The sequence below is a fragment of the Carassius gibelio genome, chromosome B15 (genome assembly GCF_023724105.1).
Source record: "Carassius gibelio isolate Cgi1373 ecotype wild population from Czech Republic chromosome B15, carGib1.2-hapl.c, whole genome shotgun sequence".
In the NCBI taxonomy this organism is placed as follows: domain Eukaryota; kingdom Metazoa; phylum Chordata; class Actinopteri; order Cypriniformes; family Cyprinidae; genus Carassius; species Carassius gibelio.
In genome coordinates, this window is record NC_068410.1 from 17113920 (window position 1) to 17138812 (window position 24893).

Consider the following 24893-nt stretch of genomic DNA (forward strand, 5'->3'; position numbering starts at 1 on the left):
CCCAAATTTATTCACATTGTGGCCTGAGCCGAACATCACACCATTTTGCATCACACCAACTTCCTCCTCGGCGACCCCGCCGTACTCAGCAGTTTCAGAACGAGTGTGTGAAAACAATGTGGAGTCTTATACCAGCTCCGTGGTTCCCAGACACGGAATAATAATCCAACATTCAGAGGGCGTAGACGTTATGAAATGATATACATTCCAAAAACAGTACAATAGTTTCATTTACAAAGCATGAAAGAAAATCCACGATTGGTTCCGCAGCGTTTCGTGCTGTTATGGTCATGGAAATGGGGTTAAGAGGGCGGGACCGTGTTCCCATGAGAACAAGAGGCTTTTGCTGAGTAACTGCACGTTCGGTCCGCATGCCTAGAAGAGACGTGACAGGTCATCTAAGACCACAGAGGAACTCCAATGAATGTCAAGTGGGTAAAAAGTATGATAAGTGGCTAAATAACTCATCTATGTTTTGTCATTTTTAAGCAGGCATTTTTAATGGCAAAACAATGCTTCCCTCACAGCATTAACAGGGCTGAACATTTCTGGTTGCTAGGCATTTTTCCTTGAGATGCCAATCATGCATGAGGAGGAAACATTGGGCCATAAGCAGCCATAGATTCTGAACTGAAAGCAAGTGCAAAAATCAGTTGAATGATTGTCATTTACACTATAAACACACAGAAAAGTACTACTTGTTTTTTAATACCTTTCAAAACTATACTATGGTTTTGGAGGAAAACGAGGCATCTAGACTCTTTTACTAACTTCAACCATGCTTGACAAGATAATTTATTAAGGTACTGTTTTCCAATCTTGGCATGATAACGCTTTCAGTAGTTTACTTTTCAGTTTTCAATAGACGTCATATTTGGTTTCAGAGAGAACCAGAAAACCAGAAGAGCTATTTGGTAATAAATTCCTCCCACACCCACAATTTAGGAATAAAAATACAAATTATCAAAAATTCAAAATCATTATCCTAGATATGGATATACTGGCAATTCAAAAATATCAGTTTAAATGCACATGACTTTCCTCTATCAATGAAACAGCTAAATATTTGAAGAATATCCTTGCTGTTCTTATAATTAAAGTGAATAACGATTGAAACACTGCACTATAGTTCAAGTCTTCAGAAGAAAATTGAGTGTTAAGTAAGTCAATAACTTACTTATTAATTAAGTTTGATCAAAGCCATTGATGCAATGTAAACCATTAATGCGGAGCTGCAAATTCAGAGCTGAAATCAGCACTGATTCTTTGTAAATGTTTAGCAATATGTCAGTAATACCACATTTTGCAACGATGATTTTTAAAAAAATATTTAATTAAAACAGCCTTTAAAATAAATCAAAATTTTTGCCAGTCTTGTAACTTTTACAATACATATAGTATAGTAAATTTACTTTATTTCTAAACATACTAGTAAATTGAGCAATAATTATTTTATAGATTTATTTAGTTTTGTACTTCAAATTCTTTCACAGTGTGTCAAGATGTTTGATCCCATTTATCTTGAGCCCGTTACATCGACTGATCCACTGGCGTGATCTCAATGTCACCAATCTACACAAAAGCAAGGAAAAACTATTATATTACACAATTCAGCCATTAAATCAAGATATTACCTAAAACATCCAATGCAGACATTTTCAACTGCTTCTCAAATTTATTTTCGATTAAATTGAATTGACAGCAGTTTAAACGACAAAGAACAGCAATTATTCTAATTCCTGACAAATTCTTATCTCCAAAATATCTGATTCATCTCATAATCTGAACATTGATTAAGCGACAGCAAACATTAACAGGACAAACAGTTTCTCCAGTGATGGATGATGCTTACTTGAACATGAGGAGGAGCACTCAGGACATACACCACTGCGTTTGCGATGTCAACTGCTTGTAGGCACTGTAAATATGATATTTAAACACATCAATGATGACCTTCAACATATAAGGAATCAGAGTTTGTCTATACCTTTTCACTTTTATAAGTAGCAGCAGCCTTTTCTGGGTTTTCGCTAAAGAGTCGGTAGGCAAATTCTGTCTTCACTATGCCAGGACAAATACACTGTTAAAGAAACAGCACACTTAATACCAACAAGTCTTGCAATAGGACATGCAGTAATCATATTACATAAATAAAGTGTTGAACAGAAGCACATCTTGACCCTCCTGCTCTTACTGTGGCACGTATGTTGGTTTTGGCTTCTCGTAACTCTTGCCTCAAACCTTCTGTGAGAGCCGTCACTGCGTATTTGCTGGCGGTGTAGAAGTGTGCATCAGCACTGTTGATGACCCGGTGTCCACAAATACTAAAAAAATGATTTTAAGACACCGAATGCTTTTGTGTCTAAACATAGACAGGAAAATGAGTACATAGAACAAGGGTGCAAAAAAAATCACTGGTACCTGTTGATATTAATGATATGACCATCATCAATTTTTCTTTCTTTCATGGACTGGTAAGCCTCACGGGTGCACACGGACAGGGCAATGACATTTACCTGCAAAATAGGAACATATGGCAATGACTAGTATGACTCATTTTGCATGTTAGATGAGGAAAACTGCTTATCTGAGGTACATACATCCATAATAGTCCTCCAGCCACTGGTTTTGCCGCTCAACAGAGGCTCTGGGAGAGCCAAACCAGCATTATTAATGCACACGTCAATGCCCTGATGTTGAACTTTGATCCAGGAGAACATGGATAACACGTCATCCTCTACAGACAGATCACATTTATATGGGATCAGAGTGCCACTGAATCCACTACTGACACAATCTGCTGCCGATTTCTGTGAAAGGAAAGAGTACTTTGAGATTCACATTTCACAAAGCTCAAAAACCATTGGCAGAGGGATCCAAACTTATCATTGCTACTGCTCTTGATTTGTATCAAAACGATTTCATCTTTGCTACAGAGTGATAGACGCTTCATTCACAGCTTCAAGATATACATAATTTACATTTATTTCATTTAGCAGACGTTTCCATCTAAAACACTTGCTATAATCAATATGATGACCTGAAGATCTCAAAAACGAACTTACTTAATGGAATGTACCCTTTAGTTTTTAGAGAAACCATACAGGTGTAATGTAACATGAGAGTGATAGACTATTATTCAGTTGCACTGAATCAGTAAGGCTGTAGACGACCTCTGTATAATCATAGAGGCATAAATTACCCCTATTTTTTATTTTTTTCAGCAGAATGTGCCGATTTATTCCTCATAGCTGTATACTTACCTGAATTTGCTCCACATTTCTGGCACAGCCGACCACCTTCATGCCATGCTGGACAAGAGACTTCGCGATCGCTGCTCCGATTCCCACTGAAGCTCCAGTGACCAGAGCAACCCTGCCTTTCCAGCGATCCATGTTACAAGTTCACAGAACTCTTACAGAAATCTGCTGCCAGTGATCTTCCCTGCAATCATCTATGTCAACGAACACTCCCTGACAAACTGGCCAATAGCAACGCACTTCCTATTATACAAACTATGCTCATCAGAGCACAATGAGTTTTTATTCGCATTTAATCCAACGAACCCGTATCATTTGCAAGAGTTTAATTTTGTATCATTACGAAAAAATTATACTAATAAAGTAACAGCAAAACATCCATTCTCCACTTTCCCTCTGGCATTACTTAAGTCTTTAAAGGGATAGTTCACCTAAAAATAAAAAAATCCTGTAATCATTTACTAACCATCTACTTGTTTCAAACCTGTATGAGTTTCTTTCTTGTGCTGAACACTAAAGAATGTTGGTAAACAAACAACATATATATATAGGGTTAGGTGAGCCACCAGACATTAATAGTTTCTCCAGCGATGGATGATGTTTACTTGCACATGAGGAGGAGCACTCAAGACATGCACCACTGCAGGCACTGTAAATATAATTTTACATTTAAAAAAGGTAAACAATGACCTACAAAATGCTCTGTAGACAAGAAACAGTATTTGTCTATACCAGTGGCTTCCAACCTTTTTCAACTCACGGCCCACACAACCAAACACATATGTTTGCGTGACCCACTGCAAATTTATTTTTACTGACTCCACTATTGTTGGGCTAATAACTTATTACTCAGAAGCTAGATTGTTAACTACCTTTACTGCATGAACTGGCAATGAACAGAAAATGACTTGGGCTGGCACCGCTCTGCAAAACAGGAAAACCAGATCAAGGCAGAGCTCGGCAGCGGGTAGACAGTCAGCGGAGCAAGCACTCAAGAGGAAGCACGTTGACGTCAATTTATGTTGACCCTATTGCCATTTATGCATGTTTGAATTTGTTGTTCTGCAGCATATGCAGCAAAAATATCTAAGATAAATTGGTGGTTTATTCTTAAGCCAATCAACGAGCTTGAATAGTGGAAGCATAGTTTCAGTTTAATATTAATTTGTTTTGTTATTTAATTATATATGTATGATGTCTAAGTCATAACATAATATCAAATATATATATATATATATATATATATATATATATATATATATATAAATATATTTGAAATTATGTTATTATGTTTTGACTTAGACATTTTAACATATATTAACAATATTATTATTTCTTTAAACCTTTATGCTTTTATAGGTATGTAGTAGCAGCTTTTTCTGGGATTTGACTAAAAACTCCGTCTCCACTAAGATCTAGACTATAATAAAACAGAATTCCTAGTCCCAACAAGTGTTTAGACATGATTTATTTCAAATAATCATATTACTTCTCTATCCTTATGCTCTTACAGATATGTGGGTTTTGGGCTCTCGTAGCTCTTGCCGGAGACCTTCTGATCCGTCACTGCATATTTGGTATAGGTGTAGAGGTGCAAATCAGCACTGTGGAGTCCTCCAGCCACTGGTTTTGCTGCTCAACAGAGGCTCTGGGAGAACCAAACCAGCATTATTAATGCACACGCCAATGCCCTAATGTTGAACTTTGATCCGTCCTCTACAGACAGATCAGAATGCCATGGAATCCACCACTGACACAAGGGAAAGAACACTTTGAGATTTGCATTTCATGAAGAGTACAAAGCTCAAAAAAAATAAAAAAAATAAAATGGGCAGCATGACAGCAAGTAATGGCGGACCAAGCAAAACTTGTGAAACGGACACTGCCTCATCTGTATAATTAAGTTAATTATTATACCAATATTTAGAACTTTGTCCTTATGAACACACTGTTCCCTGTGACATGAAGAAAGATGAAATTGTACGGCATTTCAAACATTAAGATTGCATTATTAATATGTGATCAAACGGAGATTTCAAAAGTGATGACATTCAGCCAAGTATGGTGACTCATACTCAGAAATCATGCTCTGCATTTAACCCATCCAAAGAACACACACACAAACCGTGAACACACACACTGAGCAGTGGGCAGCTATTTATGCTGCAGTGCCCAGGGAGCAGTTGGGGGTTTGGTGCCTTGATCAATCGTGCCTCAGTCGTGGTAATGCCAGCCCAAGACTTGAACCCACAACCCTAGGGTTAGGAGTCAAACTCTGTAACCACTAGGTCACGACTTCCATTGTGAAATGGACACAGCAATGTGTATGTAAATGTAAACGATGACAGCAATATCCCTTATTAGATTAGATTAGATTAGATTCAACTTTATTGTCACTGCACATGTAGGTACAAGGCAACGAAATGCAGTTAGCATCTAACCAGAAGTGCAATAAGCAGTAAGTACAGAATAAAGGTCTATAATATGTACAATAACTATACAGGTAAGTATTATGGACATAATTTACAGATATTAAATACTATAAGCACGATATACAGATAGGTGTACTATGAACATACTATACAGATGGGCTATGTAAAAGTGTATGTACACTATAGGCAGAACTATTAACATAATTTACAGTATTGCAATGGACAGTAAAGTGCATAGAAAATATTTCAGTGTGCAAATGGATTATACAGTGTTCCTGGATGAACAGGCAGTAGTGCAAGTAATAACAAATTACTTTTTGCTTGTTGTGAGTAAATAAATAAATCCGAGTGTTGAAGAGGGGGAGGAGTCTATGTGTGGTGTGGGGGGTGTTGAGGGGTGTCAGAGGGCAGAGTTCAGCAAGGAGACAGCTTTAGGGAAAAAGCTGTTCCTGAATCTTGTGGTCCTTGTCCGGAGGCTCCTGAAACGCCTTCCGGAGGGGAGGAGGTTAAACAGTTCGTGGTCAGGGTGAGAGGAGTCCTTGAGAATGCTGCGAGCTCGACGTAGACAGCGTTTCCTCTGGATGTCCTCAAGAGCAGGAAGTGGTGTCCCTGTGATGCGCTGGGCAGTTTTCACCACCCTCTGCAGTGCCTTGCGGTCAGCCACTGAGCAGCTCCCATACCAGACTGTGATGCAACTGGTCAGGATGCTCTCAATCGCACACCGGTAAAAGTTCACCAGGATGGATGAAGACAGCTGGTTCTTCTTCAGTGCCCTGAGGAAGAAAAGGCGCTGGTGAGCCTTCTTGACCAGGCTGGAGGTGTTTGTGGCCCAGGACAGTTCCTCCGAGATGGTGGTTCCCAGGAACTTGAAGCTGGAGACACGTTCAACAGCCAGCCCGTTAATGTGGATGGGGTCATGAGCGCTTCCATTCTTCTTCCTGAAGTCCACAATGAGCTCCTTGGTCTTATTGGTGTTAAGGAGCAGCAGGCACGTGCACAGGTAGGGCTCAACCTGTGCAGAGCACATGCCCTTTTTGCCCTTACACTCCGAAGTGCCCTTTTTTTGGTGGTGTTTTTTTTATTTTTTTATCACTGCTATTGGTCACCCTTTACGTCTGTCTTTCTGTTTAACCAAATGAAAGTTCTTAAAACAAGCTTGTGTAAATCTAATTCGATCCTCAAGCTGTCAGTAAGCTGATAACTCCGCCCCCTCTATATTCATTGAATCAACTGAAGTTCCACAGCAGCCGCACAGTAGACAACAGCTGAGCTGAACAAAGTTTTGCGAAGGGTAAATAAATATCTTGTTGTTTGAAGAAGTACTAATAAACACTGTCTATAAAGGCTCATATTTTATTTATTTGATGTCTGACTGACTCACTGAGACATGTGGGACGTCGCCTGAGAGAGAGGGCTAGCATTTGCCATCTAGTCATAGCCAATACATAGCCAACACTTAAATAGCCTGTGCAGATAGTAGCATTTCATCTTTTATAAAATGCTAATTTGGCCAAATGCATTTTACCACAGGAAAAACTGAGCGCTCCGTCTATATAGCTAAAAAAACTAGTTTGTAACCTAGATGAAAATGTAATGTGATGCCCGCAGCGGCAGGCGCCGTCGCCGTTTCAATGACGGACAAAAAAAAAATCACATTTGCACACATTCGCTGGTCAAAAACGATATATTGATAAGTAATACAACAACATATAATTTGTTTTTACCATCGGAAAATCATAACAGGTGCGCCCCCCGCTGTTTCGTACTGAAACTTACACAGCGACGAGCGATCCTCGTCACCTAGATAACATATTTCTAAGAAATTTCTTCTTTGATTTATGATTGCTGATACACTTAATTTATTAACATTTAGGCTAATCATGTTATGGTATACTCTCTGTATACTCTCTTTATAAAATGTTGTAAAACATGGTTTTACTACAGTAATGTAGTAGTAACTAAAAAAAAAAAAATTACAGAAGATCACTGAAATCTTTATATTTTATCATACAGAATGTAATTCGAGATTCATTCCAAGGCTTCATTTATTTGATCCAAAATACAGCAAAATCAGTAATATTGTGTAATATTTTTAAAATTTTAAATAACTGTTTTCTATTTGAATATTTTAAAATGTGATTTTATTTTTGTGATCAAAGCTGAATTTTCAGCATCATTACTCCAGTTCAGTACTCTTCAGTGTCACGTGATCCTTCAGAAATGCTTTTCACTGCAACTGTACTTTTCACACTATTTTTATTTATTTTTTCATTGTTGGCTTATTTTAGGGAAAGTTTAGTGAATAAGAGACCTTCAAGAGACCAACATCCCTGGTCCACCACAGTATCAAATTTTTGCCAGATACATGGCTCACAGAAGGTTGCTGTTGTATTAGGTTTAAAGAAGCCCTTAAAACCCTGTTTATCTATATTATCTAATATTATTATTATGGTTGTTATTAATCGTGAATAAATCTAAAGCTTTTGAGACTATTATTTTGTGTTATTGAATTTGTCATGAAGATGTGACCATTTCTTCCTTTTATGCAGGCTTACTAAATAATCTTGATATAAAAAGGGGGGGGGGGGGGTGCCCTTTTTCAGTTTCAGCACATGCCCCTCAAAAGGTCTGTGCACGGCCCTGAGGAGCAGGTTATTGTCTCCTATGTCCTTCCAAACCTTATTCCTTGACACATGAAAGCTGCAGTCCATATATTTCGTAGTTCCTTGTGTGGATTTGGGGTGAATGTGTAGCTGTCAGTCACCTCACCTGTGTGGATAGCCTATTCACTATACTTAGTAATCACAGATTCTAGCCAACGTCTTGGAACGTCTTTCTCCATATATTGTCATCTGAACAAGTAACAAGTCAGCCACGCTTTGTTCTGACCAGCTGAGGAAAAAAGCATCACCATAAATCACGCTATCAATGGTGATTTAATCTAAGAGAAATAATTAGCTCATATCTCATCAAACCCTGCAAATGATTATTATTGTTATACTTTATTCTCAAATGATTAATGTTAACAACATCAGCATTGCATGACTATGAGTACAATGTGTATTAGCATGTAGATTTCAGTTTCTGTACAGTCTAATCTCTGATTATCACATCATTTGAATTTCAAATTAAGAAATTATTTTAACCTAAAAAGCATACTATGCTACCATCGAACTGGATGTCTTTAAAATACACATCTTGTGAAAACCCAGGCTACCTGTAATCAGAAGCACATTTATAACTGGATTATAATAAAATTAAATTTAATACAAGTGTTTCATATAGGACCAATCTTTCTTGACTACAATCCGCCATTCATATTTTTTTTCCATTTAATTATTCCAGCTGCTGTGGGAATATGCTATTATTAAACGATCTGCCACCTGCAGGATCCTCACATGGCCTAGTAGCCGGGACAACTTGCATGTACTTTTAACATAAATATCAATATTCAATGCAGAATATGTAAATTATGTAATTTTGCCTGAAACCTTGATGCTAACTGTATTCAGTTTCTATGCATTCAAATATTTAGAGGATATTTGGTGGGCTTCACTGCAAAAGAAGAAAAACATTCATACATCACATCACATCACAGTTTCAAATTCATTTATTTGGTGTCTGTAACATAGGCCTACCTTAAATCCTCAGCCATGTTTCATTTTTGCTTCTCCTTGACTTGAAAAATTGCTGTTTGATAGTTTCATCACAAACACCACAAGAAGATAAGCACAGCATAATTTCCTACTTTTATTACTTAATATCTCATTTAAAACATTCAGTTGAAAACTGCTGGCACCCACTGAAGAGAAACCAATAAAGCAGTATCAAATTTCCTTAACATTCCACAAAATATTTATTTTATCTGTAAATGTTCATTCATTATGATGCCAAGCAAAATAAACTACTCTAATTCTGCCTCAATACTGAATGCAAAGTACCATTGGTGTTTTATTATTTTTTCTTTACATCATATACTATAATAGTCATTATAGTAATTATAAAAGTGTAAAAAACTTTATGATCAGACGTATGTGGGTTTTATCTGGCAGTGTAGAAGTGTGGATCAGCAGTGTTGATGGCTCGGTGTCCACTCATGATAAAACACACAAATATATGAAATGTTTTGTTAGGAATTTGGAAACAGGCAAAAAATATTAATAAATAAAACAAAATTCTAATAAAAGATTCCTGTACCTGTTAATGTTAATGATGTGACCATCATCAATATTTCTTTCTTTTATGGACTGGTGAGCCTCACGAGTGCACACTGACAGGCCAATGACATTCACCTTAACAAAAAGTAAATCTCTTTATTACATAAATTGGTTTAGTCCGAGCAGTGACTCAAGATTCACTTCTTTCAAAACCAACGAGTGAACTGTGAATAAGAAATTATGGAGCATTGGAGTAAACATAGTAAAGTTAATGTTATTTTTCCACACATTTATCAGTACACATACTGAAATGTGGATATATATGCAATTGGCAAAAAAAAAAGAAAAAAAAAAGAAAATAAAAAACGATTAATTTTTTTCGAGGCGCTAGTCAAAACATGCATAAAACAGCTTTTTCCAAGCCATTGCAAATTATTTTTTATAAGTATTATAATTCAAATAACAAATCATCAAATACCATTAAATAAGAGTGTTCTTCATATGCGGGGTTTGTTTTCTTTTATGGATGGGTCGTCTAAAACCGCTAGGGGGCGATCTCATCCATGGGTTCACAGATCTCTGGCACAGATCGCCCCCCAACGGCAAATCACTGAACTTTTGAAACATTTCAGAGCACTCCTTACTGAAATCATGTGATTTTGACAGTTTGATCCGCGCTCCGAACCATTGGTTCGAAGCAAATGATTTCCAAAAGTGTCGAAGCTTCACACAGTGATTCAAAAAAGAGTCGATGGTCGATGGGAGTGTTAGTGTCCGTCATAGTTTTTCAGCCACTGGTTTTGCCGCTCAACAAACCAGCAATGTTAATGCACACGTCAATGACCTGATGTTGAACTTTGATCCAGGAGAACATGGATAACACATCATTCTCTACAGAGAGATCACATTTATATGGGATGAGGGCCGCTGAATCCAATACTAACACATCCAGAAGACCGTTTCTGCAAGATAGAACACATGATTCTTCAGCCGGCGCATAAACATTCACTTCTCGTGATGCAAAAGCGTAAATGTTAACGGTGCATTACCTCAATTTTATTCCACATTTCTGGCACAGCCGTCCACCTTCAAGCCATCCTGGACAAGAGACTTTGCGATTGCTGCTCCGATTCCCACTGAAGCTCCAGTGACAAGATCAACCCTGCCTTTCCAGCGATCCATGAAAGATCAAGTGTTGGACAGCTGACTGTGTGATCGCATTGATCAGGGGTTGCCAGGTTCAGCAAAACTTTCCAATCTAAAGCTGTTTTAAAGTGATCATATTATATGATTTCAAGTTTTCCTTTCTCTTGGGGTATTACAAGCTGTTCGTGAATGGATAAGATCCTTAGTTGCAAAGACTAAAGTCTAAAACCCAAAGAGATAGGCTATTCTTTATAAAAGTTAAGACTTGTCCAGCCCCAGTAAAATTCCTTGATTAAGCACCCCCAGATTTGCATAACACCGCCCAAATGTTCACGCAAAGAAGGCGTAAGTTTGATTCTGGCTGTTGTATTGTTGCTTCCGCCACCATGTTGCGGAGACGCTGTGTGTTTCGTTGAGAAAGCAAAAATTTGTTTGGTCTTGTAAAAGAGGACACAACTAGAAATCAGTGGTTAAGTTTTATTTACAACACTGTTCCGGAACAGTTCTGAACTTCTATCCAAATATTGAGATGTGTGGAACGCATTTTACAGATGACTGTTTCCTGAACCTGGGAGAGTAGCTGCCAGCTGTTCGCACAGTCTGTAAGTACGTTTTCATATTTAAAGAATTTGCCACTGATGATTCAAACGTGAGTTTTGAGCAGTGTAGAGTAGTAGGCTACTTGTTATAGGTCGTTTCTCCGATCACAGATGTAGACATGGTTTTATGTTTACGCGGCGCGGTGCAATGCAATGCGTAAAAAGACAGTCTAAGTCATTATAATTATGTACCCACTGGATGCTACAAATGCCTGGTTTGTAATGGGTTTTATTGTTTTTGTCTGGCCGTACCGGGACACACACCACAGTATGTTAAGGGGTGTAACATTTCTGTCACACACTTGAGGTAATTAGCCAAAAACAACGCACTGGATAGCTGGCCAATCAGAGCACACCTCACTTTTCAGAACGATGAGCTTTGTAAAAATCGATGCATTTCAGAAGGAGGGGCATAGAGGAGAAACAATAATGTACAATATGTGGAAAAGAAGGGTTTTTTTTAACTTTAAACTGCATTAACACATTTAATACACCAAATATACAAAATAGTGTTATTTTTAGCAACGTCATATGACCCCTTTAAAACAAGTTCACTCGTAAACACACCCTCGTACAGTAAACATACAGCATTGTTATTTGTTTTGTTTTGTTTCTGTTTTTATTTTGTATTTTATTTAAGCTAGGCTTAATTGACTATAAGCCTATTCTATATATTCTGTTAAGCCTATTTATTTTACTTAGTAGGCTACTTAATTTGTACTCTCTTTTCAATATAAAAATGCTGATATCTGACAGCCTATTTAATAGTATGTAATGCAAAGTGATACAGGTGTGTATGCTTATGAATGAATAAGTGAATGGTTATGCTTTTTGTCTTTATGATGATGTCTCCCTCTCAAAATAAAGTTTTTATTCTTTGAATTTAATATTCTTATAGTTCCTATTTCCCTCTCTCCATCTCAGTTCTCCTTTCGGTTGCCAGATATTTTAAAACCAATGAGAAATCGCCCAACTTGTTATGTCTATAAATAGCCTGTCTTCTGAGAATTTGGCGAATGAGAACACACTTCCTTCTTATCCCATAAGGCTGTAACATGCAATAAATAGTAAAAAGTGTTCAGCCTGTAAAATTTTGCAGGGTTAGTTATTCATTATACACTGAAACAAACAATCAGTGTATGACCATGTGTTTGTTTCTTGGTCAAATTTATTTTTATTGTTTTATAATTTGGATTGAACATTTACAAATGCAGAAAAACAAGAATACAGTAATTTGAATTATTAAAATCACCAAGACCAGTTCCTAAAGTATTGTCTTATAATATCACACGTGCAGCCATGTTCCTCTATGTCCTCCACATGCTATATAATTTTATACAATGTCATTTTGTGCTCGTTAATTTATACTTTCCACAAATCAACCATTCTACATTCTTGTAACAGGGAATATTGCACAGTAACGGTTGCACGCAAAATTTGGGACAGAGTTTAACAGTTCAATCAGTAATTTTTATAGAATTAATATTCATCAGGTACAAAACCTCAGACTTTGGATGTGGAGAGGGTGCATATGTTTGACAACCTGCCTTTCACACAAGACATTTTGCATTTTGAAGCCATACGTGGCTAAATGATTATAAAGTTTGATTTGCCATGAATTATTGATGAATGATAAATAACTTGCTTCGTAACTATAAATTAGACAGTGAGAACATAGAAGGATGTCAAAACAGAGCTGACCAATAAAGCAGTGCTAACACAAAAAACATAACTTCTAGAATAAAACACTTGACGTCCAGACCGCAGCTGAATGGGCCGGTATGTGTTCACCATGGCGGTCCCGTCAGAAAACATCAGGTTTGAAAATGCAGAAAGCTGCGAGACAAAGATAAAATGGTTTTCTTTTATTCTTGCGATGTGTTAAAGTGCCACTTGTTTATACACAAAACATATTACCTGTTCCTTGCTGAGGGGTATCGCCTTCTCAAATATTGTCCAGACCACAGCTTCAGAGCAGCCTGGTGTGGTGAGGGACCCCTGGTAGCGGAAGTACCTCTCCAATTCATTATGGGGAAGAATGAGCATGTCTAATGATACATCTGTCAGTGTTGCATTGGTGCCTAAAAAAGATTTTTTACAAGCTGTCATGAAGTTCCCCTTCTTTGTTCTAAGTATAGCCTGTCTGAATAATAAGACATTCTTAAAAACAGGTTCCTCCCATATGAAAGATATTGCCACTTTGAGTGACCACTGCTGTATATCAAACATAAAGCAATAAATTAACATATTTATTGAACCTTAAAGGTACATGAAATAACCTCACCAGGATGTGTAATATTTTTCAGAGAATTTATGATGCCGTCATATTTTTTATTGGCAGTTTGTGACTCCTGTAAGATAAGACGCATGTGATAAAACGCTGTTTTATTATTTGCAGGTAACAAACATTTAGGTAATGTGGTTTTACCTCGTAAAAAAATCCGAGAACAGCAACTCCAGAGGGGTCAACAATGGCCTCATCCACAGAGTTGTACTTTTCTTTTATATGTACGATGTGAAGCTGTTAAAGATACAAAATGCATTCTTAGTTTCTTATCGATTCACAGATAAGTGTAAGACTAAAACCTGTCCATCCACCATATTTTGCGATGTGGAAAAAAGCTATTTGCTGTGTGAACTTCTAACAAGTAAGAATCGCTAAGTGCAGTAACCGTGTTTATGAATATGTTAATAAGTTCAAATAGCATGTTAACAAATAGCTCTTTGCAGTATCAAGCAGCAGAACGGATTATTTTTGTATATGGCTAAAATGACGGATGAAAATGTAAGCACTGCACACTCGATTTACAAAAGGACATGGCTGCTCTTACATTAAAAATAAAAGGTAAGATCTAAATAGCCTGTTACCTCCATAGGATATTTCTCTCCATCTATAGTATGTTCTGATCCAGGTCCACCGTTCTTGCCCCAGTGCAGGTGAAGCTGCTGAGCTTTGTAACTGCTTTCTAATTTGGCTCCACTAATTGCTGCTGTGTCTGGCAGGTTAACTTGCACTACAGATAATAAAAAAAATATGGCGGAAATGGTTTATGAAGTGAAATCGATATAGTTGCTAATAATGGGTAAATGATATTCACCATTTAATTGTAGGCTATACTTAAGAGTAACTTACCTGTGTGTCCGTTGTTTTTAATGAGAGTAGTGATTGTTTCTTGGTAGCCTGTAAACTGCACTGGGGTTAGATGACTGTCAAAGACAGTTTTGTTTGTTACTATGTTAATGGGAGACTGTTTTGTATTTCCACACTCCGCGGCTACTGATGCCCAGTCATCCGGTCCTGTAAAAAAGTCATGCTGTGTTAATATAAATCATTATTGTTCAGATGTTAGGACTGTTTAATGTCTTTCAAAGAAGTCTCTTTTGCTCATCAAGGATGCATTTTTTAAAATCAAAAGTAGAGTAGACACAGAAATTCTGTGTGATCTATTCAAATGTAAAATATATATATATTTTATTTGAATATATTTTAAAATGGCATTTATTTCAGTGACAGCAAAGCTGAATTTTCATCATCATTCCTCCAGGCTTCAGTGTCACATGATCCTTCAGAATTAATTCTACACACTGATTTGCTGCTCAAGAAACTTTGCTTATTATCAGTGTTGACAACAGTTGTGCTGATTATTTCTTTATTATTACTCAAAGACTCCACTGTCAGTTCTAAGCAATTGAATGCATCCTTTTTGAATAGAAGAAAAAATATATATAACTCAAACTTTTTGAGAAAATAAATAAATAAATACTGTATTTTCTCTAATAATTTAATATAAAACACTGAACAAGGCACATGCTCACCTATGCATGAGTGATTGCTGCAAGATACTTGAGACTGATAGCACCAATCTGAAAGGAAACCAAGATGACTTATTAAAAACTAATTTATATGTAGTGTAATACATTGAGAATGAAATCGAATCACGTTTAATTGATTGCACTTACGTGTACATGAAAACAGACAATGAACAATGTGTGTTTTATATAGTTAGGTCAGTCAGTTAAGAAGATTTTTAACTGGTCATCTAAAACCTATAAAGATGTTTAATTCCATGTTTTAAATCTACTTATCCACAAATGTAATATTTTATGCGTTAATGTTGTGTTAACTTCAGTCTTATAAATCAAAAATCAACAACTCTCATTATAAGATTCTCAAATATCTTGATGCACTTCGTAAAGCTTTCATTCGTGCAGTTCTTCCACCATTTACAATACTAAAATGAACATTTTAAATTATATTTTGATGGACTACCTAGATTCAGCAGCATCAGGTTTAACAGTAAACCTGTTTTTATGATAAGTAAAGATGACATTTACTCAATTTAACACACTTACCTGCACTTGAAGCAAACCTGCATAAAATAGCAAGTAGAGAAAACCAGAGCACATTCATCCTTAGTATTTGGATTGAAATAAATTCACCTGAATGATCAATCCTTCTTAGGAACACGGGAGTGTATTTTATGAAAGGATACTTTGGAGGTGCATTTTATAATCGCACAATGACCCTCCCTGTCATGTTTTACTGCACAAAACCCTGTGACCATAAAACCCATTTCTATTAGAATGTATCATATATTCGTCTTACTTATGAGTAATTTAGTGTGTCCAATCTGCTCTAATCTAGTCATGATTACAAAGAACTTCTCCACCCATAACAAACTTTCACTTATCAGTTATTATCAGTTATCACTAACTAATAAATAGGCTAAAGTGGTCTCCACCTTAGAGCTAAATGAAGTGACTGACAACATAATAAAAAACATCACATGGATATACAGCATAATGCAACATTTAAATATACCTGAGTATAAAAAGTAGGCTATCCCAGATTGCTAATTACAGACTGTGATTTGAAATAGTCTTGTCATCTAGTGGTGACTCTGAGACTGCATATTCGGTGTCATAAAACATTTCTACTCTACTTAAAATCCTGACTTGGCCGAATGTATTTTTATTTTTATCATTTTGTAGTCCTCCTCATACTGTAGGCTTTTTTATAATGGTTTGACCGTAGGTAGATTCCATCTTCTCGCACGCCACAATAAGTTGATTATATACAAAACCTGCTGCACGCTATTGGTCAAACTACTTTTTAGTCACTACCATCACCAAGCATGAAAAAGTAAGGAAAACAAAGCCAAAACCGGACTTTTCAGCCAATTTAGAAATCCCGGCCAAGTCATGTACGTGTGAATGAGGATATATTGCGACCCGATTAAAAATACAGCAACAAACTGTGATTAGCTAGTAGCTAGTGATGTAAAAGTTTCCTGTTCAAACATAGCTTATGGGAACTTGAATGACAATTTATTGGTTAATGTTGATTGAATTTTTTAAGTGTCTGAAATCTTTGACTGAATCATCATAAATTAAAAAAAAGTGTTTTTAACGACTCTAAAATGCAGCAACAGTGAAGGCATTTAGCTTAACTTACAAACTAAAGGCAAAGATGTTAATTGAATTAACCCTAATCTAAACCTGTCTGGATAATACCCATCTTTTCATGCACTTAGTTAAAAGACGCTATCTATACCAAGGTATTTATATCAGGACATAATCTTGTTTTGTACAGAAATAGGTGTAGAAAGCATGTTCAGCCCTCTTGCTTGAACAGTGAGAATAGACTTTATAGGACACAGTTGTTAGCACAGAAACAGCTGTAAAACACTATAAAGTTCATGGTGGAGTTGATAACGGATCCATTGGTCTCAGTGGATTGCATAATGAGTGATTTGTGTGTCTGATAAAAGGGACGCAAACAGTGTCCTCTAGATTTGACCTTTAGATGCAACCTTCAGCTTTCATAAGCTCTGACGTTAGTGTATCACACACACACGCTGGATAAGCAAAGCTGCCGCAAATGTTTTGAAATAAAGTGCTTTACTACTTTTTTTTTCAGCTCAGGAAGTTTTATGTCTCAGGTATTGCTTTTTATTACAACTGATAAATCTTCAAATTACAACTCATTTCTTTTTGATACATGAAGGTCACATATAAAATATGAACTGGCTTAAACGTGTAATCATGCCACTCTCACTGAGGTGCCCAAACTTTGTATTATGAAGGGCCAACAATTAAAGCGTTGCATTATATCCAAATATATTAAAATGTATTTTTTAAATCATTCCGGTATATTCTGTAAAGAACAATGCAAAAATAAAACAAAAAGTGATAAAACGCAAAAAGAAATTGGAAATGAAGATGGCTTTGCCACCCCTATTTTTATGGTATAATATTGCATGGAGAGCCAAATCAAAGGTCATCTTGTGCCAGTTTGGCCTGCGGGTCCTAGTTAAGGCATCTCTGTGCTATCATTTTCTTTTACTATGTTTGCATACCTGTTATGTGGAGATTTTATTGTTTTACCCTGGGTACAGACATGGATGTTCAATCATAAAATATTATATAATTTAATAGTTCTAATAATTTAATTATCTGAATTACAAATTTTCCTCAATAAACTCCTAATTTGCTACTCATTATTAGTTAGCAAGGTAGATGTTAAGTTTAGGTATTGGGCAGGATAAGGAATATAGAACATGTTTATGCAGAATATGTGCTTTATAAGTACTAATAAACAGCCAATATGTTAATATAGGCATGCTATAAGCAACTAGTTAATAGTAAGAACTGGTCCCTATACTAAAGTTTTACTGTGAACTACCAGCCATGAAATTAGCAAGCAGGAAAAAGTCCACAAATGTTTGAAAATGTTTTTTATAACAGTCGTTGAGAACACTATTGAACATAATACATTACATGAGTTGAGCTGGACATTATCATGACTGAATTAAACTAAACTAAACTAAACTAAAATAAAGACAGAATTCTCCTGTGGTTCCCGTATTGGACATTATTATCAGACGAATTAAATAAACTAGTAAAAATGTAACAAAGAAATTACAAAATAATAAAAGGATGTTTACTTCCTTAACTTCACCAGAGCTAAAACTGCCAGCATTTGAATAATCACCCAGTTACATATATCATGGGGATGTCTGTAAATCATGTTTGACTTGTTTTTTACAACACTAGGTACATTGTACATCACAGAGAAGTCTGCACATCCCCCACTTCCTTCTGTGCGTGTCAAACGAGAGTTTGAGGTTTGGGTTGTCTAGACAACAAGTCCATCTCGTGTGCATCATGTTCAGAATAAGAGAGCGGCCTCCTGTTCATCAAACTACCGCGTCCTCAGGGGAGACTGGGACTTAAGTGTTTAATTCAAGCATCGGAGGAAAGTACATTGTATTCGCTAATCTCATTTCAGGTTATGCATATAATATTTCAAAAGATCTGTAATCGTTTTACTTATCAGCATCTTAATGTACAATTAGCAAGCCATCATTTCGAATTACACTTGAATGACATTTATGTGACACACAATACCACACCTTCATATTGGACTCAGATGATATGTGATCTGCTGACGAAACAGTGTGGTTTTGCACAACACAGCATCCACCCCTCCCCTCCCCCTCAGGAAAGAGCTCTGCAAAGTGCCACAAACGACACTGTGCTTCAAATATTCATGTTAATATGAAGCGATTCGTAAACACACACACAAAACAAGTGTAACATCTCCCAGCGATGATATTTTCTCCCTGACCAGCACCGCTGTTTTTAAAATGATGGGATATCTAGTTTTATAGCCACACCGTCAGACTATGTGGAAGCCTGATGCAATCCGATCACATGTTTACTAGACTTCCTCTTTATTTCTTTGTGTGATTTTGATGTATGCTAAAGACCAAGGGCTTTTTCTCTCATTTCTGATCTGTCTTTTATCGGTTAAAATGCCCTTAAAAGGAATTGATTCGAGTCCGTCTTCGAACGAAACTCGCTGTAGTCCAATAGGCGTGCATTTTGGGCTTCTTTAAGACAGCGACTGCAGGGCCTCTTCCTGTGGTTTGCACCATGTGGCCTAAAAAGTGTTAAAAGGCGACAACTTCTTTCTCTTTTCGCTGTTGTTTCCGGGATCAAGCAGGCAGAGAACTGGTAAGTCACCGCTCTTCTGTTTAATCTAAAATACTGGATAAATGTGACTATTTTCAATTACTGGATTTGTCAACTTGGTTAAATGGTAAACTACTTGAAGTAAGTGAATGTAATTAGGTGAATTTGCTAGAACTTACTAATTGAAATTAAGTGTAAAAAAGTGAATACAGTCAATTTATTTCAATTAAAACATCAACCCCCTTTTTTCTTTTACTAGATCAAGCTTTAATAGCGAATTCCAATAGTTCACATTCAATGCATTTCACATACATTTTTTTATACAAAGCAGCAAAAGTGGAGGCATTATACATTTTTTTTTCTTTTTTTTATATAATTTAGTTAATTATACATGTAATATAAAAAATTTTAAAACAGCGCTAGCAGAAAATCATGATTCTAAACTTCCTCATGAAGTTTAGTGCAGTGACTCACTATGAACAATTAAAGCTGATGCAGCCGAACATCCAACCATAATAAAACATGACCCGACTTCTTTAATCACAACATATCAATCTAATTTTCATTTTAGGTTTAACAAAGTGCTGTAAAGTGAACATTCGGAGCACATGGAGGTAAGAGGAAGCGTGCAAAGAAAGGATTGGAGCATGAAGAGAAGAGAAGAGGCGGGAACATCAGTGCAGTCACTCATAAAGTAGACAGCACTACTAAACGTCTCTACACAGTGTAGTGTTTCCTACTTTATGGATGAGTGTACTGTATGCGGCGAGGGATGATCTTATGGAGAACCAAATGATGCTGAATCAGAATGTCTTGTTTATTAAATATTAATAAAGATGGTGTTTCAATACTGATTGTAATGTGATGATGTTTTTGAATGCATTCGTCTTTAACTGTGCATCTTTGAATTCATGAAACAGTTATAAAATGAAGAAATGAACTGCGTATGTGTGTGTAAATCATATCATTCTGTTGTTAAATTAACCCCAGTGCAGTTGCTGCATACAGGAAGGACGTTACAAAAATAGCTCAAATCATATAAAGACATTATATTGAACAATATAAAACAATATAAAACAATGATTCTTAAATTACCATTATCATTCTTTTAAATCTGCTACCAAAAGCTCTTGTATAAATCATAAATTAATTTCCTTTTATGCATTTAATTGATGCTTAGCATAGTGCATATGTAGTAGAAAGGTCAAATGCATTTAGTGCCATGATGCGTCATGAACATTACAGGAAATGTACACGTTTTATGGTTAAAAAAAACAACAACAAAAAAACAGCAAAGCTGCTGTTGAATTCAGTAAAGTGGGTTCTATTCACAATCTGAGGTCACTCTCCTGTTCCTGATTTCTGATTGCTCAGTTCCTTTAGTCCCAAGGCAGGGGTTGCAAAAAGTTTGATGGCACAAGACCTCGGTAACCATGGAGATCTCCCTGGATCAATATAAAACAGTCATTCTTTAACTTACGACTTTTAATAAAACGCATGCGTGCTAGACAGAGTCATAATACTTACATAATAAAATCCATCACTGTCCATTTCTCCAAAAACATATATAATGTCTCCTGCACGAAAGGGAAGCTCATCCTAAAGAAGAAAACAACCAAAACACCCAGATTTTAAATTCTGTTGGATATTTTACAATTCATTTATTGTAAAAGTGTTTTTGAAGTGTTGACTAGTTATCAATAAATCACATACAATACTTAGCTAAGATGTGTGAATGAATAAGTAAATGAATAAATAGATAGATAGATAGATAGATAGATAGATAGATAGAAAGATAGATAGATAGATAGATAGATAGATAGATAGATAGATAGATAGATAGATAGATAGATAGATAGATAGATAGATCAGATAAGTCGTATTTAATGGGTTGTTTGATAGCGCAAAATGGACCTTAAAATAAAGTGTGACCATACTTGTATAATATATTATTTAATATAATAAATTATTTATAAAATGTTAATATATATTGTGTGTATTATATTATAACTGGATTTTTCGCATTTTGTACGTATTTATTGGAAAAAGCAATAACCTCAATATCCATGTTTGGAGAACTTTCCCATGGGTCATAATCGAAAACGGCCACCATCCTGTGGACCTTCACACCATCCGGCACACTAGACGTTTCGCTGGGTGCTAAAATTAAAAGTACAAAATAGTCACGACTCAATCCCTAAATCCAAACAAGTGTACTTTAAAAAATATATATATTATTAAATGTATGGCTAGTTTAATCACACAAACAGAAGGCTATATAAATGTAAATGCTTGCCTATGGAAGGCGTCTCCTCTGGTAAAAACCCCTGCTGAAACAGACGAAGTTTGAGCTCTCCGTCTTCCACAGGAATCTCAGAAACCATGTTGCTCGGCACAAAACCGAAGCGACCACCCGTCTCTCCGCTATAGAAGCCGTCAGCATCTTTATCTCCGTATACCTACAAAAGAGCAGATCACAGCATGAGCTAAGTAGGAGAGAAATTATCTAAAGATCATGCGTTTCATTTAGCAGGTTCACGTAAGAAGCAAAAGTTAAATTTGACTTATTATGACATCCTGAAGAATTGTTAATTAATATACGAGAAGAGCCCAAAAAATAAATATCTTTACTTTAATGATCTGTCCTTGTTCAAAAGGCAGTTCCTCCTCCATTGTTTCAGGGTTTGGTGACATCATCGCAGGGTTGTATGAGAACAGAGCCACGAAGAGACGCACATTCGGTTCAAACATTTCTCTCTCAGATTCCCACTTCTCTATATCGTCTGGTGTAGCAACCCTAAGACCGTCTGGATACAGATAGACATCCAGCCCAATCATTCCAGCCTTCTTCCTCTATGCCTTCGACTGTCCAACTGATGTCCCCTCAGTAGGCAGACAGGTGGTTAGCAAACACCCATATGCTCACTATAGTTTGAGCATTAAGGCCGTTAGCCAGGCTAATCGCCCTCAGAATAATCCTCTTGGAGGAAATGAACCAGTTTTACCTGAGACATCCCCAACTGAAAACCTGACACGGCAAATGGTTATCAAGTCAGTTTTTTAAGACAGTATACAAAACTCTTTAGTGAAAGAACAGATTTCATATCATGGTGTGATAGGGACTTGAAGCATTGAGGAACTGGAATAACACTCTGCCAGTGGATTTGGACCAGTCCTGCTGTGCACAGTCCTGCCGATTAGCTGAGCCATCCGTTCTGAACTGTGTCAAGTAGAGCTAGCTCTTAAACACATTAGAGTCACGGAAGTAACCCTGCAAGTCCCTTTCAACTTTTCAGGACAGTCCTTCACAGTCAACAAGGTTTGCATGGGTCAACCTAAGGAAACCAAAAAAACATTGTGGAGATATTGTATAAATGTCATGTTATGGGAGAGAACTTGACTAACTGTTCTACTGTTGACTGGTAAGGTAAAAAAGCCTATTCTATTCTATTCTATTCTATTCTATTCTATTCTATTCAAATCTGGAATTTTTGGTGTATTTACCATATTTTACACAATTGCAAAAACATTTCACAATATTACTGTTTTCACAGTATTTAGTAAGACTTCCAGACTTGGTGAGCATAAGACTCTTTTGGCGGCAGTGGCTCAGTGGTTCATGTAGGTTGTCTACAAACCGGAAGGTTGGTGGTTCAATCACCGGCTCCACCTGACCAAGTGTCGAGGTGTCCTTGAGCAAGACACCTAACCCCAGCTGCTCCTGACGAGCTGGATGGTGCCTTGAATGGCTGACACCGCAGTCAGTGTCTGAATGGGTGAATGTGAGGCAACTTGTAAAGCGCTTTGGATGGCCATGGGGTCTGTTGAAAGCACTATATAAATGCAGTTCATTTACCATTTAAAAACATAAACATGTTTTTTAAACTACTCCAAACATTTTTAGGACTGTTTCCAAAAGGAAGTGTATATGGTAGTTTCAAATGTTTGCCAGTTTTACTTTTATCTATGACGCTTCTTAAATAGTTCTAGAGAACAATGAAAAAAAAACATATAAGGGATACAAATTGCTAGTTTTGTAAAATGACTCATATGAAGATCCTAGTTGCTTGTCTGCTCCATCAGTCTGATATCTATAACCTTTCTAAGTATAGAAAAAAACATTAGACACATTATCCTAAATGTTACAGTAATTGTGTCATCTCCAGAATCCTCCTATCCATACAGGAGGGGTGCTAGATATGGTAATGGGGTGACTCATTCTCCCATATTGCATTTGAGCTTATAAGAACTCTGATGTGCCATCAACATCACTGCTGATATGTGGCCTCTTGACTCCCATATAAGGACTGTTACATCATAAGTGAGGCACCCATATGGCAAGCCATTTTAACATTTATTTTTAGAACATGTCCTGCTCTACGTTACTAATTATTAGTATCTACTGATAGTTTTACTAGTAATTTTACTGTAAGTTATTAAATATTACTAGGATTAGACAAAATTATATTTTTATGTGTCATTCATAAAAGTATATATATTAGGGCCGGGACTCGATTAAAAAAATTAATCTAATTAATTAGAGGCTTTGTAATTAATTAATCGAAATTAACCGCATTTTAATCGCATATAAATATTTGACCTGAGAACAGTGAGAAGTAATTTATTTTCACATGGATTTATAGTATACCATTGAATAATGACTGAATACATAAGCTTAAACAACAAAATATTGTTTATTTTTGTTCAGCCAAGTCTAGCAGACCAGTGCAATTTTTGCCATGAAGTGTAGCAATAGCATATTTTGAAACAATTTAGAAATAGTACATTTCAGAAATTCAGGAAGCTTATAGGTGCTGGAACCTTCTGTAAAGTGTTTTTTTTAAGTAAAACACAATACTGTCAATTACATTCAGAACATTGGAAACACTGACTATTAGAAAACATCTCTCTGTTGCTTCAGAGGCCATAACATACTAAGTCCAACTCTGAACAACCTTGGCCAAAACAATAAAGAGTTCAACATAAACTGTTGCACCAACAAAATAATACATAGTTCAACATAAAATGTAAAGTCCACACTAGCTGCTATATGTTTTGCGTTTAGGTTATACTTGAGGCTGGATGTGCTCATAGACAGTAAAAGAAATGATGTGCTGCTGCGGTGATATGCGAACGCTAGTTGGTGCTCCAGTATAATCGGTCCCGCCGGAACGTTTCCAGTGAGAAACGTTCCGCGGTGCAAAAATAAGTTATTAAAAATGCGGGAATTTTTTTTTCTGTAATTAATTAATCTTAGTTAACGCGTTATTTTTTGTGTAATTAATTATTCTCAATTAACGCGTTAAAGTCCCGGCCCTAATA

General features: G+C 36.4%; 3 protein-coding genes and 2 long non-coding RNA genes across 6 annotated transcripts; 1 reads left to right on the forward strand and 4 right to left on the reverse strand.

Moving 5' to 3' along the window:
- Positions 1 to 1312: 1312 nt before the first annotated feature.
- dhrs11b.2 (dehydrogenase/reductase 11b, tandem duplicate 2) lies at positions 1313 to 3470 on the reverse strand. 2 transcript variants are annotated; one of them, XM_052575528.1, is made up of 7 exons: positions 3264 to 3470; positions 2601 to 2810; positions 2422 to 2516; positions 2195 to 2297; positions 1988 to 2080; positions 1853 to 1918; positions 1313 to 1572 (listed from the first exon to the last, which is right to left on the reverse strand). In XM_052575528.1, exons 1-7 carry the CDS (start codon positions 3393 to 3395, stop codon positions 1531 to 1533), a joined length of 741 nt encoding a protein of 246 aa, XP_052431488.1. In that variant the 5' UTR covers positions 3396 to 3470; the 3' UTR covers positions 1313 to 1530. The 2 variants fall into 2 exon arrangements, with proteins under 2 accessions (XP_052431488.1, XP_052431487.1); XM_052575527.1 differs by having other exon boundaries at positions 2195 to 2324; positions 3264 to 3465.
- A 5814-nt stretch (positions 3471 to 9284) lies between these two features.
- On the reverse strand, positions 9285 to 11194 carry LOC127972203 (uncharacterized). The gene is made up of 2 exons (XR_008157034.1): positions 10899 to 11194; positions 9285 to 10811 (listed from the first exon to the last, which is right to left on the reverse strand). It is a non-coding gene; the product is annotated as an uncharacterized LOC127972203 (long non-coding RNA).
- A 1879-nt stretch (positions 11195 to 13073) lies between these two features.
- On the reverse strand, positions 13074 to 16111 carry ca4b (carbonic anhydrase IV b). The gene is made up of 8 exons (XM_052576351.1): positions 15948 to 16111; positions 15411 to 15458; positions 14728 to 14892; positions 14463 to 14608; positions 14023 to 14115; positions 13879 to 13945; positions 13512 to 13675; positions 13074 to 13430 (listed from the first exon to the last, which is right to left on the reverse strand). The coding sequence occupies exons 1-8, from the start codon at positions 16003 to 16005 to the stop codon at positions 13254 to 13256; spliced, it is 918 nt and encodes a 305-aa protein (XP_052432311.1). The 5' UTR covers positions 16006 to 16111; the 3' UTR covers positions 13074 to 13253.
- A 3366-nt stretch (positions 16112 to 19477) lies between these two features.
- On the forward strand, positions 19478 to 20516 carry LOC127972256 (uncharacterized). Its single transcript, XR_008157060.1, has 2 exons — positions 19478 to 19613; positions 20143 to 20516. It is a non-coding gene; the product is annotated as an uncharacterized LOC127972256 (long non-coding RNA).
- On the reverse strand, positions 19629 to 23312 carry si:ch211-105f12.2 (RIMS-binding protein 2-like). The gene is made up of 5 exons (XM_052575617.1): positions 22203 to 23312; positions 21868 to 22030; positions 21628 to 21731; positions 21099 to 21170; positions 19629 to 21016 (listed from the first exon to the last, which is right to left on the reverse strand). Exons 1-5 carry the CDS (start codon positions 22407 to 22409, stop codon positions 20951 to 20953), a joined length of 612 nt encoding a protein of 203 aa, XP_052431577.1. The 5' UTR covers positions 22410 to 23312; the 3' UTR covers positions 19629 to 20950.
- Between the last annotated feature and the right edge of the window lie 1581 nt (positions 23313 to 24893).

Coding starts and splice junctions, on each gene's coding strand:
- dhrs11b.2 (XM_052575527.1), bottom strand. CDS start 3,395: ATGGATCGCTGGAAAGGCAGGGTTGCTCTGGTCACTGGAGCTTCAGTG. Junction 1,919..1,987: donor CTACTTATAAAAGTGAAAAG/GTATAGACAAAC, acceptor TCATATTTACAG/TGCCTACAAGCAGTTGACAT. Junction 1,573..1,852: donor GTGCTCCTCCTCATGTTCAA/GTAAGCATCATC, acceptor GCTTTTGTGTAG/ATTGGTGACATTGAGATCAC.
- ca4b (XM_052576351.1), bottom strand. CDS start 16,005: ATGAATGTGCTCTGGTTTTCTCTACTTGCTATTTTATGCAGGTTTGCT. Junction 15,459..15,947: donor CAGGTTTGCTTCAAGTGCAG/GTAAGTGTGTTA, acceptor GTTTCCTTTCAG/ATTGGTGCTATCAGTCTCAA. Junction 13,946..14,022: donor TTCTCGGATTTTTTTACGAG/GTAAAACCACAT, acceptor CTTATCTTACAG/GAGTCACAAACTGCCAATAA.
- si:ch211-105f12.2 (XM_052575617.1), bottom strand. CDS start 22,409: ATGATTGGGCTGGATGTCTATCTGTATCCAGACGGTCTTAGGGTTGCT. Junction 21,171..21,627: donor CTCCAAACATGGATATTGAG/GTTATTGCTTTT, acceptor TTTCTTCTTTAG/GATGAGCTTCCCTTTCGTGC. Junction 21,017..21,098: donor ACAGTGATGGATTTTATTAT/GTAAGTATTATG, acceptor ATATTGATCCAG/GGAGATCTCCATGGTTACCG.